The sequence below is a fragment of the Sinohyriopsis cumingii genome, chromosome 15 (assembly GCF_028554795.1).
Source record: "Sinohyriopsis cumingii isolate HCF-2022 chromosome 15, ASM2855479v2, whole genome shotgun sequence".
Classification (NCBI taxonomy): Eukaryota; Metazoa; Mollusca; class Bivalvia; order Unionida; family Unionidae; genus Sinohyriopsis; species Sinohyriopsis cumingii.
Window position 1 is genome coordinate 46,983,912 of NC_142975.1, and position 15,094 is coordinate 46,999,005.

General features: G+C 36.3%; 1 protein-coding gene across 1 annotated transcript in view; it reads right to left on the bottom strand.

Annotated features, from left to right (window-relative positions):
• The window catches only part of LOC149781740 (28S rRNA (cytosine-C(5))-methyltransferase-like), a 39,219-nt gene that overhangs the window by 6,254 nt on the left and 17,871 nt on the right, over positions 1–15,094 (bottom strand). The window contains exons 4-7 of the mRNA XM_089935849.1: positions 13,412–13,523; positions 10,065–10,206; positions 5,020–5,135; positions 534–712 (exon numbers count right to left, since the gene is read on the bottom strand). Of these exons, the coding sequence (XP_089791975.1) occupies positions 534–712; positions 5,020–5,135; positions 10,065–10,206; positions 13,412–13,523 (549 nt within the window). The remainder of the gene's footprint in view (positions 1–533; positions 713–5,019; positions 5,136–10,064; positions 10,207–13,411; positions 13,524–15,094) is intronic.

The window sequence follows — 15,094 nt, forward strand, 5'->3', positions numbered from 1 at the left end:
TTCAAGTACAATAATAGGCTGTAGTAACTGTAACTCTTCACTCTAACCAGCCCAATTTAAAAAAAATCTGCAGTCTTAATTAATTTGCAATCAAGTCACAATCTACTCTTTAGAACCATTTCTTCTAGCACTACATATATATCATTAGATAAATAAAACAGCTGATTAATAAATATTATCCAATGGAATGAATTCTTTAAGAAAGCAAAGAAACTTTTATTAAGGCAGATTCAGTTGCACCATTTCAAGTATTTCAACCAATCAACAAGCATGCAACATTTTTCTCTGCTAACTTTGTCAACAAAGTTCTATGAAATATTTGCAAGAAACTCATAATTTTTTATGTCACTATTTATAAGCTATGTACTTACCTCCCCTCCCATATTATCACCTCAGATTTACACCAATCTCAGCAGTTATCTATTCAGCATCAGCGTTGAAAACCCCCACTAAAAAACGAAATTTCATATCTGTATCTCCAATGAGCTAAAACTGCAATAAAATGTACAAAGCTAATTAATTAAGCTTCTAACCTGAGCCACTACATGATGGGTCAACCAGTACATATTCAACCATAGAATATTTCGGATCAGTTGGGACCACTGTCAAAAAGTCCTGACATAAGCACTCCACACAGCTCACTCCTGCAGTACCAATCAACTTCTTCATAGTGGACATTCTTTTCGCATCTTTGTCAAAAGCAAAGATTCTCCTGAAAAAGAAATTGTGCTCATCAAAAGAGTTACATCCAACTGCTTATTTCATCACAAAATGATTTCCATGCATGTAAACCTTGATGAGATTACTCTTTTATTTTACCACATTCCAAATGAAATGGGCATCTGTTTAGCACGACATCATCACATTTCAAATGAAATGGGCACAAATTTAGGATAATGTTACAACATTTCAAATGAAATGGGCACCCATTTAGGATGATGTCATGACAATTAAAATGAAATGGCACCAGGTTAGGATGATATCACATTTCAAATTGAATAGGCACATGTTTAGGATGATGTTATCACATATCTAATGAAATGGGAACACATTTAGGATAATGTTATCACATTTCAAATAAATGGGCACACATTTAGGATGACGCTATCACATTTCAAAATACACAGTTTTCAATCAAGAAACTGTTGAAAACATTTCAGGCCGTCATTTGAGTGAGTACCATATATACTTGCTTATAAGTCAATGTTTTTATTTTAGTGAAAATTCAATTCATGCAGAGTAGAGGCATGGCACACACAAAAGTGTGAATAATTTTAGGGTGATAATGGAAACTCTAGATGTTTGCAAAACTGCCAATTAAAATAATTTTACATTTTAATTCCACTATTTCCATTCCAAAGTGTATATATGTAGACCTGAATTTTTTTCCCATAAGCTGCACCAGTTTTCAGTAAGGTGTAACAAAATATCATGTACTGCAATTGTCAAATTGGAAAACATGCATTTAAAAGTTCAGAAGTGTGATTTGAGTCTGATGGTAAACATTGTATTCAACTAAAAAGTTTGTAAAGAACACTTAGACCCTAATTACCTCAATTACATTTTCACAAACTACCAAACCCTACGGAGCTCAATGGCTTCTTTAAATCTTTCACTTGACATAGTCCTTGGCATTTGATGTCAATTTCATGAGGAAATGGCAATCATGTCTATTGCCAAGAGACGTTCCAATAAACAAATGATGTCCAATAAATATAATTGTTGCCCTTTCTGCTTTTTGCTCACCAAGAATGAGCCAAATCACATAAGTGTGGACTTGACTTTCACTGTTTATCTGTAAGATGTGTAGAATCAGCACATTAAAGGATACTGTGCAGTAAATCATTCTGGGCTACTATCTTTATATCGTTATAACTGTATGTGACCTAAAATAGAATTCATGGATTTAATGACATCAAGGTGGACAAAATGCAAGCTGTTAAATTATTTTGTGACATATTCCACTCAAAAATATAACTGTATTTTAAGCTGGTATTGTCTTTATTTTTCCAATCTATTGATTTATCTTTCTATCCAGCATGGCTTGTTTATTTTTCCAAAGTGCAACTCTGAAATGATGACAAGTCACACCTTCAAAAGGACCTAATGTGCAAAATACCCTTCCCCATTTGTATATGAGTCAATTTAGACTTATGCAGCCTTAAACTGGGGTGGGTGGGTGGTATTTTAATAGAGAATAAACAGTATATATACAAATTACATATTAGTCCATGGGTTAGGTAGACCTACCATACAACCCTCTGATGACTCTATCTTCAGCATTTTTTCATGCTTTATGGTAATATTCAACCAAAAGGGTAAATTTATCCCAAAAATTTGCAATGTTAACAGTACATCATAAAGCATAAAATATTGCCAGATATAGAGTGTGTGTGTGTGTGTGTGTGTGTGTGTGTGTGTGTGAATGGTATGGCCTACCTAGCACATGACTATATGCATGTATGATTGTGTAGGGTTTAATGGCATACCTGTAAACTACTAGCTACACAGTGCAGAGCAAGACTGAAGCATCCCCCAAATGCAGAGTATTACCCTGAATATACAACTATAAAAAATATTCCTTATATACATATAATAACTGAAAAGCATTCCTGAAATTTAAAATGAACCATTTCTTCTTTTTAACTGCAGTGTTGAAATCGTCTTGAATATTCTTCAATGATTAGATTATGAAATTAATCACTGCTGCAGCCATACTGGATGAAAGATCAGCAGAGTTTTCATTTACTAGACACTATTACAAGACTTTTGGTGAAAGCCATCCATTCAAACTTTATAGAGGCAACCATATCTAAGGTCAGATCAGTCCAATTATTTATCAGGACCAACTGAATACCATAGTTAATCTTCCGATGAAAACCCCATGTTGATACAACATTCCATTTAGATCAAGTTTTTTATTACAGTTGCCATGGTGTTACGTCTCATTCAGTATCAACTAGACATCATAATAAAAAAGGCACCATTTTCATGTAGGACCAACTAAATGTTGGGATTAATGTGTGTGTAAAGATTCCAGGGGCAGCGATAAACTTGTGCTTACAGACATTATTCTATCTGACAACAGACAACAGACCATCACATAAGCTTTTCTGGTTTATGACCAGCAGAGCTAAAACCTTTGATCATTGAACCATGGCCAACATGTAGCAGTTGTTGGAAAGTCTATGAACTTTCTCTCTGCATTAATGTGGGTTTGACGTTACACCAAATATTTGAAGTGGGTGAAATACATAACATAAACATAACCTTAGTATAGAAGAGTCTATGCTGTCTTAAATGGCAGTGTTATCATACAAAAGGATTTATCACAGTTTGTATTTAATGATAAATACTGATAATTAAATGTTTAGTAGCAATATAGATGATTAAATTTTACAAACTGATTGCCACTGTTAGAGCGGCTATATGAAGATTTTAGAGAGGCTATATGAAGATTTGTTCACCCAAGGCAAGTCGTATCCCACAGGTTGAAGCCCAAAAGGTAGTTGACTTGTCATGGGTGAATCCCAAGAAGAATATGACATGCCATAGGTGAATCCCATGAGGAATATGACTTGTCATGGGTGAATCCCAAGCGGAATATGACTTCATATTATGAGGTCATTTGTCTGTATTAGGATTAAGCTGACAAAGGGAATATAATATTCAACATTAAAATCATTGTCTTAGAATTAAATTTCTGTCTGCAATTGATATCAGGACCTGAATCTGTATTCTCATTTAGCATATATACTTGTTGGTCTAATGCAACATCAGATCAAAATCTATGTTGTTTGTTCTACTTATTACTGACAAATTGCACAGAAGACAGCATATCTGGGTCTATACAGCTTGCAGTTGGACTCAACTTATGAGTATATATGGTACACATTTGACATCAGAATTTCAGCCTCACTGAGTGAGAAAAACTACCAACACAGTCCCTTTAAATGTGTATTGTAAATGAGAAAAATCACACAAAATATATGCCAAAAGATATGCTTAATATACTGAATGTTACAATGCTTACAAAAATAATTTGTCCTCATACAATTCATCGCATATCAACACAGTGCAACTGTAGTTTGCTCAGACACAAAAATTGCTCTGACTGTGCTATGTACACACAAATGACTGACTATGCTACGTACACAAAATTTACTCAGACTGTGCTATGTACACACAAATTACTGTTGTTGTTGTTGTAGGGTTTAATGACATTTTTCAGCACATGATAGGCTATACATGGCGGCCAGTATTAATGGTGGAGGAAGAACCCAGGAAAACCCAGGAAAGAACCACCGACCCACGAGAAGCTACTGACATGCTTTCTCACATACCCACATTGGCTGAATCCGAGACTCAAACCCATGCAGACAGAGGTGAGATGGCAGTGATCCATAACGGAAAGTGCTTTAAACCACTCGGGGCCCCACAAATTGCTGACTATGCTATGTACACATAATTTACTCAGACTGTGCTATGTACAAATTTCTCTGACTGCTATGTACACAAACATTACTGACTGTGCTATGTACAAACAAATTACTCGGACTGAGTTATGTACACACAAAATACTCAAGACTATGCTACATGCAAACAATTTGTGATATGTATGTGCCCACTGAACTTAGACACAATGTAATCACATTCAAGAGGGCTCTCAAAACTCACTTATTTCGACTGCAAGAATAAACTTAAAGACCTAATAATGTTTCCTACCTGAACTATTCTCAGCATGTTTTTTTAATTTTTTAATGTTTTTGTAATTTCATGGTGTTTGTTTTTGTAATAATATTATTATGTTTTTTTATCTTATAGGTGTTGTCTAATATTGTAAAGTGCTTAGAGCTTCTAAAGATTAGGCGCTATACATAGTCCTCATTACACAGTACACAAAAATTACTCAAGACTGTGCTATGTACAAACAAAACTCAGACTGCCATGTACACACCAAATACTCAGCTGCTATTTACACAAAAATTACTCCGACGTTACTATGTGCATACAAATTACCCCTTGTTCCTGATAAGGCTGGCTACATGGCTTGTCTTGTTTCCTGGGGCGGCACAACAGTCGATCACCTCAGCACCCTCCTCTGGGTTTAGCACATGGGCAGGAATACAGCTGGCCTAATTCAAAATAAAATTTTAAATGCCACAAATATCTGAATGTTATTTATTTTCATAAATTATATAAGACTTAATTTTGCCCATAGATATGCCATATTCATGTTTTCAACAGTAACTTATTTTGTTTATAATCTAGCAAGAAATGTTTACATCCGAGTTTGTTCAGGATAAATTATTCCAACTTTTAAATCATGTACCTTGATAGAAAAAAATGATCATGACCATTTTTACATTGTGGAGTCATTTTAAACAGGTTGGTGGCAGCCACAAGAGAAAAACAATGGAAAAAGAATCACTAATAGAGATGAAGCAATGACAATTATCCACATGAATGTTTTGCTACCATGCACCACCAACCTCTGACTACAATCAGGATTCAAAACTTGTTACCATGTACTCATTCCCTTGTAATATAATCTTCAATATGATTGCCCACCATAAACAGAGTAGGTGGATTTGAATGTAATAGCATTCTACGGCACCTCAACAAAATAGCTATGCAGTGCCAACTAAAGGTAAAAATCAAACAACTAAATTAAATAATACTCACTGGATAATAATACCTTAGAAGAACAACTGCTACCTCACAAATCCAGCCGTCGCAGGCTCAAAGTTCTTAGCTTAAATGCTAATAGTTATCTGTCCACTTATGAAGCAGTTAGAGTGATCTCCCCTTGTATTAGGATTGGTACCAAATTCTGTGCATTTCAGTTGCTACCGTAGCAGAAGGGACATTCTATATGAAGATGTAACTGGAGAGGCTGGAGGGTGCATGCATATTATGATCGGGTAATAATTATCAAAGAAACATTTTACTTGAAAGAAGAAAAAAACTAGTTTCTTCTTCAAATATATTACCTGATCATAATAAGTCAGGAGAACCAGTAAAAGCTCTTACTCCAAATGAGACAATCTCCTGTCCCCTTTTGTATATGAGACAGCTTCTAGATAACTGGTCAACTAGATAACTTCTTATAACAGACGCCACATCCTGGGGAGGGGCTTCGAAATGCAATAATTTCCCACATGCAAACCCAATTTTATGGTGAATAATCTGGGTAAGCAACTTGTACCACAGCAATAGGTCATACCAGCTCAAGTTGAACTTTTTAGGATGAAAGATCTCTGAGTTAAAAGCAAGAAAAGTGGACTCGGACCTCCACTCCATGGTAGAGATGATAACAGATGTGTCACTCAAATGCATTATTTCTAGGGACTGCCTGAGATGCAAAGTAAATTCATTTGGTCTGGGGTTATATTCCAGTATGCAGAATGAAGAACCCCCTTTATCCAGGACAAAACTGTATATGTCTTTGAGAGGTAGGAAGAGGCATAATCTCCACTGATGACCTCAACCAATTTAGATGACCTTGCAAAGAAGTGTCCAGAGCAGACAGGAATTTCATTACCAGAGACTGATTCCCCATGAATGGTAGTCTGTTCTTGGCAATGAAATCAGGGGCCATCATGAAACCCATCCTGTCAGAACTTAGAAGAGGTCAAACAATTGCCTATACAGGTAAAATCAGTTGTTGTTGTTGGGTTTAATGCCATTTTTCAGCAAACGATAGGCTATACATGACAGCCAGTATTAATGGTGGAGGAAGAACCCCGGAAAGAACCACCGACCAACGAGAAGCTACTGGCAAGCTTTCTCATATACCCACATTGGCCGAATCCGAGACTCGAACCCACACAGACATAGGTGAGATGGCAGTGATCCATAACGGAGAGCGCTTTAGACCACTCGGCCACTCGGGGCCCTGGTAAAATCAGTAAAGTGACATGTAACTACAAAGTGGGTGCCAAGGCTAAATCAATACAGAAAACTTACCTGTATGTATCCTAGCACAAGTGGAAGTAGTAAGCTAACTTTTTAAGGAAATATGGTGCCTATCTTTGTCTCAGAGGAGATCACTCTAACTGCCACCTAGATGGGCAGACAACTTTTAGCTTTTTAGCCTGGAAGGGCTAGATTTGTGAGGAAAATATAATTCTCTTAAGATACAATGATCAGGTAAACTATCAAAGGAGACGTAAAAATGAACTGCATGAAAAATTCAGATAAAAACCCCTTCCACATTTCACCCTCATCTTCATCCTGTGGACTGCATCCATGATCAGAAACCATGATTATCATTTCTCATTGCCTAAATAAATCATATCAAATACGACTATTCTGCATCAATTAGTATAGACGAGGCTCAGGTTAAAAGTAAAAGAACGAGACACACAAAGGGATGCACATAATTAATAGAAAATTCTGACATGCAAGAGCTCCTTGAAGAGATTGAGATTCTATAGTCCATAAATAATATCCAGGAATTCAAGATGAGACCATTTCTTCTTTTCAACTGCTGAGCACTGAAACCATCTGATATTCTTCAGCAATAACATTTTCAATTTAGGCGCTTCGAAGCCATATTGAATGAAAGATTGGCAACATTTTCATTCAGGATACACTAAACACAATTAGAGGATTTTTGGTGAAAAACCACATGTTGATATGACCCCACCCCCATTAAGGAGAAATAGTGACATGACTTTTAATACATCATTTGTACCAGCTATATTTGAGGTCAGATCATTCAGAAACAACATGATACCAAAATCAGACTTCTGGGAAAGACGGAAAGGATGATATATCAGCATGTCAATATGACCTTTCAACTTGAAAGAGTAGGAATACAAGATTTTCTTCATGGCTGCCATTGTGGCCATACTTGAATGTCAGACTGGTACCATTTTCGTTTAGTACCAATGAGATAGAAAATAAAAAGGTCTTTAAAGTGAAAATCCAATGTTGATATGACTTTCCATCTAAAATTGTAGTGATTTTCAAGATGGTTGCTGGTGGCCATATTGAATATCAGATCAGCATGATTTTTATTTATGACAATGCTAAAAGAAATCTTCAAGTGAAACCCTATGTTGATATGTCCTTCTGTTCATTTGAAGCAGCAATAACAAAAATATTCAAGAATGATGCCGTGTTGTACATACTGGATGTCAGATTGGCACCATTCTCACTGAAGACTAAGTAAAAGTCTTTTAGCCAAAACTCCATGCTGATGTGACTTTCCCTTCAGGAGAAATAGCAACAACAAGACTTTCAAGCTAGCCACCCATGTGGCTTTATTGGGGGTAAAATACTTAAAAATTGCAAGTAAAATGTGAAGAGATGGAGAAATATAATCTAAACTACAAGATTTTATTCATCTAATAAAACTTCTCCCAGATGCAAAAGTGCATTTAAATGAAATAAGGCTTTTAGGACTTTTTAAACATTCAAAACAATTTCCAGAAATTTTCCAGACCTGTAAAATCAATTTTTGAATTTTACTCCTTTTCCAGATTTCCAGACCTGCATAGGAACCATGCAAGAAGTTTTCTGGTGAAAAACTTATGTTGATATTTTTTTCTGTTCAGAAGAAGTAGCAATAACAAGATTTTCAAGATAACTACAATAGCGGCCAAACTGAAAAACAGATCTGCACCATTTTCAAACAGACCCATCACAAAGTCTTTAAGTGAAACACTGTATGCTGATATAACCATCGATTCAGGAGAAGAAACAATAACAAGATTTTCAAGATGGCCACTTTGGCAGACATATTGGATGTATGAACAGAACAATTTAAAACCAAACAGATCTCATATGAAGTCCTGTCAAATCAACTTTCCACTTACGAAAAGAAGCTACAGTATTTAAAAAATGCCTATAATGAATTCCAGATCACCACCATTTTTTAAAAACAAACCATCCATCATAAAAGGCCTTTTCATGAAAACTCAATCTTGATGTAACCATCCATTCAGGAGTAGTAGCAAAAAGAATTTTAAAAATTTCAAGGTGGACCGTGTGGTGAACACAACAGATTTGGCCCCATTCTCAACATTCAATATGGCCACCAAATGTATTGTGAGCATCAACAAATTCATTAAAGATCAACTAGATATTAGGATGAACATGTGTAAAGTTTCAAGACAAACCCTACATGTAGTTTAGGTGGAGCAACAATAACTGGTACTAACAGATATATGGAAGACAGGCCAAGTAAAATAGGTAACAGACCAGAAGAGCTCAGGGAATGTCACACGTTGCACTTAAATGCAAACAACTTCACCTTACATATGTCACTCTCTAAAAAGTACATAATAACTGGTGAACCCCCCCCCCCGTGACACACAAAGTACCTTACCATAAATTCAAATGGCCCTGTGGTCAGGTGACACACAAAGTGCCTTACCATAAACTCAACTGACCTTGTGTTCAGGTCAGCAAAAAACATGTGAAGATACATATGGGGGTGCTCACCAGTTATTATGCACTTTTGAGAGAGCAACGCTATTTGCATTTAAAATATGCACAATGGAGAGAATGGTGCCATACCTCTATGCTACATTAATGTAATGTGGATGATATTTCTTTAGATATTGCACTTTTGGAAATTGTACATGATTTAAGCACACTGCTAACTAAAATGACTGCTCCCTTGTGCTAAAAAATCAGCCTGAATTAGTCTAAACTATACTATCCATAGCAGCTATTCAAATAGGGAAAATGAATTTTGCCAGACTAGACAATACCAGCTTCTGAAAGTGCAATGAATGAATTTTTATACAATTACCTCTGAAGTTCAGGAAGTGAAAATGACCAAGTAGAGCTAGCACTTTTTTGAAAGGTGCACATCTGGAGTAAGGCCAAGCTGTATACTCTATAACCCATATTACACCCATCAATCATACACCAAAATAAAGGGAATTAAAGGTTCTTTGAATTATACCTAAGATATATAGGGTATTTTTTAAATAGCCAGTATAACCAGTGAGGAAAGACAGGGAAATTCTTTTTCTTTAAAATCCAAACTATGCAAAATACGAAACTGTAGAGAGCCACCATACCAAAGAGTCCTTGGTAGTACACACCTTATCCTGCTGGATTATCTCCCCTGTGATACACATTTCATTGTCATGCAAATCTGTTCCTCCAGGAAACACCAGTAAATCTGGAAAATGTGCATCTTGCATGAACTCCCCTTCTTTTAGGTTTTTCACTGTCCCTCTGAAACTACATTACAAAATCAGTAATATTAAACAATTTAATGGAAGGCATAAAGGACTTTACATGAATGTTCACTTAATAAGAAACCAATGATAGATGTTGAATGATTTCTACTTTTATGAGCCTTAGTGAATCATTTTTCCTCATACATAACCTTAAATGTGGTCTGTAAATGTATTTAAAAGAGAAAGCAGGGAAAAAAATGCTTTATAGACCTATGGATCTTTTCCAGGTGTTTCAAGAAAAGTTTGAGAGCATGGAAGGAAAGCCACTGCTTAATTGCCTCTCTTGATATGTCAATGTTAGCTAACAAATTTTAATCTTGGAGGGACGGATTTGCCAGGTAGTAGTTCTCTCAAGGTATTATGATTGGGCAATGTATTTTTGAAGAAACCATGAAACCATCCAAACTGAACTGGAGACAATTCAGGTTCATTTAAGGGTGTGCAACTTGAGCACCCTCCTGCACGTATCAAGTCTAGTGATATCAGATAGCTTATCTAATAAGTGGCAACTTCAAAGAGGTCTAAGCTAAGGGTTTGAACTTCTCTGAGTAGAGCCAAGTTGAAACACATGAAATATTCTATTTATGAAAGAAGATGAGTGATTTAGGCTGAGCCAGGTCAAAGTTTGCTAGCAAGTCTGACTGAGCCTTGTCATAAAATCTGACATCATGGAGCAATATCACCCGATTGTAACCTGAGCCAACATTTGCTCCTTGACAAGCCAGAAAAAATATAGCCACCTGACAAATTAATACAAAGAAATTATTTCATCTCAGTCAAAACTGATATGTGCTGATTTAGAATACCAGAAAATGGACCCCACTTAGCAAGCAATGCATTCAGTAGCGGGTTCATAGAAAGGCAGCCAAGAGGAATCAAATATGCTATTCTATTTAATAAACTCCTGAAGAAATATACTTCTAGTCAGATATTGACTTTGTGAACATGTTCACTAAAAAGCACAGGTGGAAAATGAGCTAAGGCTGTTCATTTCCTGCAGCAAAACAATACTTACCAAGTCTGTCTAAAGGTTGTCATCAAGGTGTGCTAAGTCACTGTCAAGGAGGTGGTCCTGAACAAGGCAACGACATTGAATAGTTTTGTTTTATTAATTCCCGTGAGCTGAGATTTAGTCTGACTGACAGCTCAAACTGTTTCTTGGAATGTAAACTGAAGAATCTAACTGACGATGGATGGATGGGGGAATGACACTGGTCAGATCAAGACAGATCACAAAACTGATCCCTTTTGATAGATGGATAGCTGATCATGTTCCCATCTTAAATTTTGGAGCTAATATGAATCTTGTATATCACTGGCCTGTTTATACCACTGACTTCTGGTACCAGGAAAAGCCTTTAATAAAATCAGGGAAATCTGAATTGTGAGCTTACTCCAACACCCACTTGGACAGTAACACAGTGATCTCCTACATTAAAATCTTTATGTGATCTGTTGCAATTTCCACCATAGGAGGGGAACAGAAAGGAGAGAGGGTTGGATAAATGAAACCCAAAGCTATCTGGATCATCCATTTATTACTTGGGAAATGGTTTTCCAAGCATGACAGACATGTAGCATCTCAGCATTGACCAGGAGACTTCTGTAATACTACTGTTTGAATACCTAATGCCTCTTTCATTTCTCTTTATCCTTACTTATGTGCCAACATATAGATTTAAGGCAGTAAGTGTAAATTACATCAACTGGAGACCTTATAGGTATGTCTGCATTGAAACAATACCATATAGTTTATAGTTCTTTCTTAAAGGGTTAAAAAAAACAAAAATAATGACGTGTAAAAGCTAATATCTTATTAGACATGATGTTGATCTATCAAACAGCTTTGTTGATGTCTAGAAATGGATCATTGTAAGAAAATGGGGGGAGGGCTTCTTGATCACATGTGGCTGACATTTTGTTGAGTCTTTAAGTATAGTTGCTAAGGACAACAAAGAAATAAATGAAAAAAAGGCATGCCATAAAAATGAATGATACTAAACTAAATCCTCTGTAGACCATGAAACAACTGCAGTGAACCAAAAAGTCAAACAGGAGCAATAAGTTTGTAAACATCTACCAGAAAATGGCACACATCAAAATGGAGTCATAGAGTGCAAAAAAATTTGCAATGGATATAAGATGGCATGATAGGACTGGATGTGGACAAACATGATAGGACATGATGTGGGCAAACATGATTGTGCTGGATATAGACAAACATGATAGGACAGGAAGTGGGCAAACATGATTGTGCTGGATACAAACATGATAGGACAGGAAGTGGGCAAACATGATAGGACAGGATGTGGACACACATGATAGGACATGATGTGGGCAAACATGATAGGACAGGATGTGGGCAAACATGATAGGACAGGATGTGGGCAAACATGATAGGACAGGATGTGGGCAAACATGATATGGCAGGATGTGGGGAAACATGATAGGACATGATGTGGGCAAACATGATAGGGCATGATGTGGGCAAACATGATAGTGCTGCATATAGACAATCAGGATAGGGCAGGAAGTGGGCAAACATGATTGTGCTGGATACAGACAAACATGATAGGACTGGATGTGGGCAAACCTGATAGTGCTGGATACAGACAAACATGATAGGGCAGGATGTGGGAAAACATGATAGTGCTGGATATAGACAAACATGATAGGGCAGGAAGTGGGCAAACATGATTGTGTTGGATACAGACAAACATGATAGGGCAGGATGTGGGAAAATATGATAGTGCTGGATATAGACAAACATTATAGTGCTAGATATAGACAAACATGATAGTGCTGGATATAGACAAACATGCGGGGCATGATGTGGGCAAACATGATAGTGATGGATACAGACAAATATGATAGGACAGGATATGGGCAAACATGATAGTGCTGGATATAGACAAACATGATAGTGATGGATACAGACGAATATGATAGTGATGGATACAGACAAATATGATAGGACAGGATATGGGCAAACATGATTGTGCTTGATATAGACAAACATGATAGTGATGGATACAGACAAACATGATAGTGCTGGATATAGACAAACATGATAGGACAGGATGTGGGCAAATCTGATAGTGCTGGATATAGACAAACATGATAGGGCAGGATGTGGGGAAACATGATAGGACAGGATGTGGACAGACCTCTATACTTGATAAAACACATCAACAGAGAGATCTTACTTGCTTGTTTGATATTTCAATAACTTCCATCCATTCTTTTTGAAGTTTTCTATAACTGTATTGGTGTCTGTCTTGATCAGATTGACCCTCACATACTTTGGAAGTGTGCAACCTGAAATAAAATGATTCAACAGGCTTATACCAAAAATGTACAAACAAAAATTAAAAGTATAAACTTTAAAGTTCTAATTTCTGACAAAGAAAATGTCCTTTCAGTGCTTGAAGCAAAAGCATGGTATGTGTGCTCAAATGTTCATGCATGTATGTTGGGGTAGGGGGAGTTTCTGTCCACAGTCCACAATGAACAGGTTTATCATAACTCCACCTCATCTGCTGTTGGGGAAATTTAAAAAAAATAACCATGTGCATGACAATATTATTCTTGTCTCCTTCCCCTGCTTTTCCTGGTAGGTCACAGGTCAAATGTACAAAATTTTCAAATATATTTCTCTACCTTTATACATGCATTCATAGCAGGAAGAGATACTACAGGAGACAGACTAAGTTTTATCCCCGTGCCACTGTCATAGGGTAGAAGCTGAGTTAATTTGAGGCTGTGTCCTAGTATCAATGACCATTAAATTTTTTTTTACCACTGGTGCAAGAAAGTTCCCATCATGGCACCCATAGGGTACATAAAAATCCCATGAAAAAAAGCAATAAAAAGATATGGCTAAAGGTTGATTTTAGACTGACTCAATGAGGCATATGTGAAGCATACCAAACAGAGTGCACCAAATAAGCAAATGACAAATAATTTCACTGACTGACAGTCTTACTGATTTTAATTAACATCAAACAAGAGCACATGGTCAATGATTACTGACAGAAAAGCAAAAGAAGAGACAATAAAATCCCCAGTATACAGAGCACTGCATTATTACCAAAATATAGTGTGCAGGGAGAAAAAAAGTTGACACTCAAATGTCCAAGAGAAATGCCAGTGAGGAATAGTTACATGGAGGGGGATGAAAATGATCATAGGCACTCAGCTGATCAAATTGTTAACAAACCTTTCCAGCATTATATGCTTTTAATAATAATAATAATAATAATGCTTTATTTATATAGGGTGACTCATTAGTCAAGGACTATTCTCCCTTGAGGCCCTCTTAAGGAGAGTATAACAATGCACATTATATGAAGTTAGCAATAATTAGTGTTTATTTTAACATGTTTAGTATTAAAATACTAAATTCCATTATATATTAGAAACACATACTTGCTTATGATATCTCTTCTTAAATACTCTAATATGTTCAGCAGATTTTACATGTAGTGGAAGTTTATTCCACAGAACTGTACCAGAGTATTGAAAACTCTTTTTAAATTGCTCTGTTCTTGGTTTTGGTGCTAGAAGGTTTCCATGTGATATTGATCTCAACTGGTATTGTGTTGAAAAAGGCCTGAATAAGTCCTGAAGATACTCTGGTGCAGTTCCATATAGACATTTATATAAAAGAACCGAATTGTGAAAATCTATCCTGTCATATACTGTGAACCATTTGAGCTCTGTAAACAATGCCTTTGAGGGATGATCAACAGATGCATCTACAATTATGTGTGCTGCTCGTTTCTGAAGTTTATTAATCCTGTCAAGCTCAGATTTAGCACAGTTTCCCCATACATTAGAACAATAGTCCATTGTTGGAAGAATATATGACTTGTAGTATAGATTGCGAG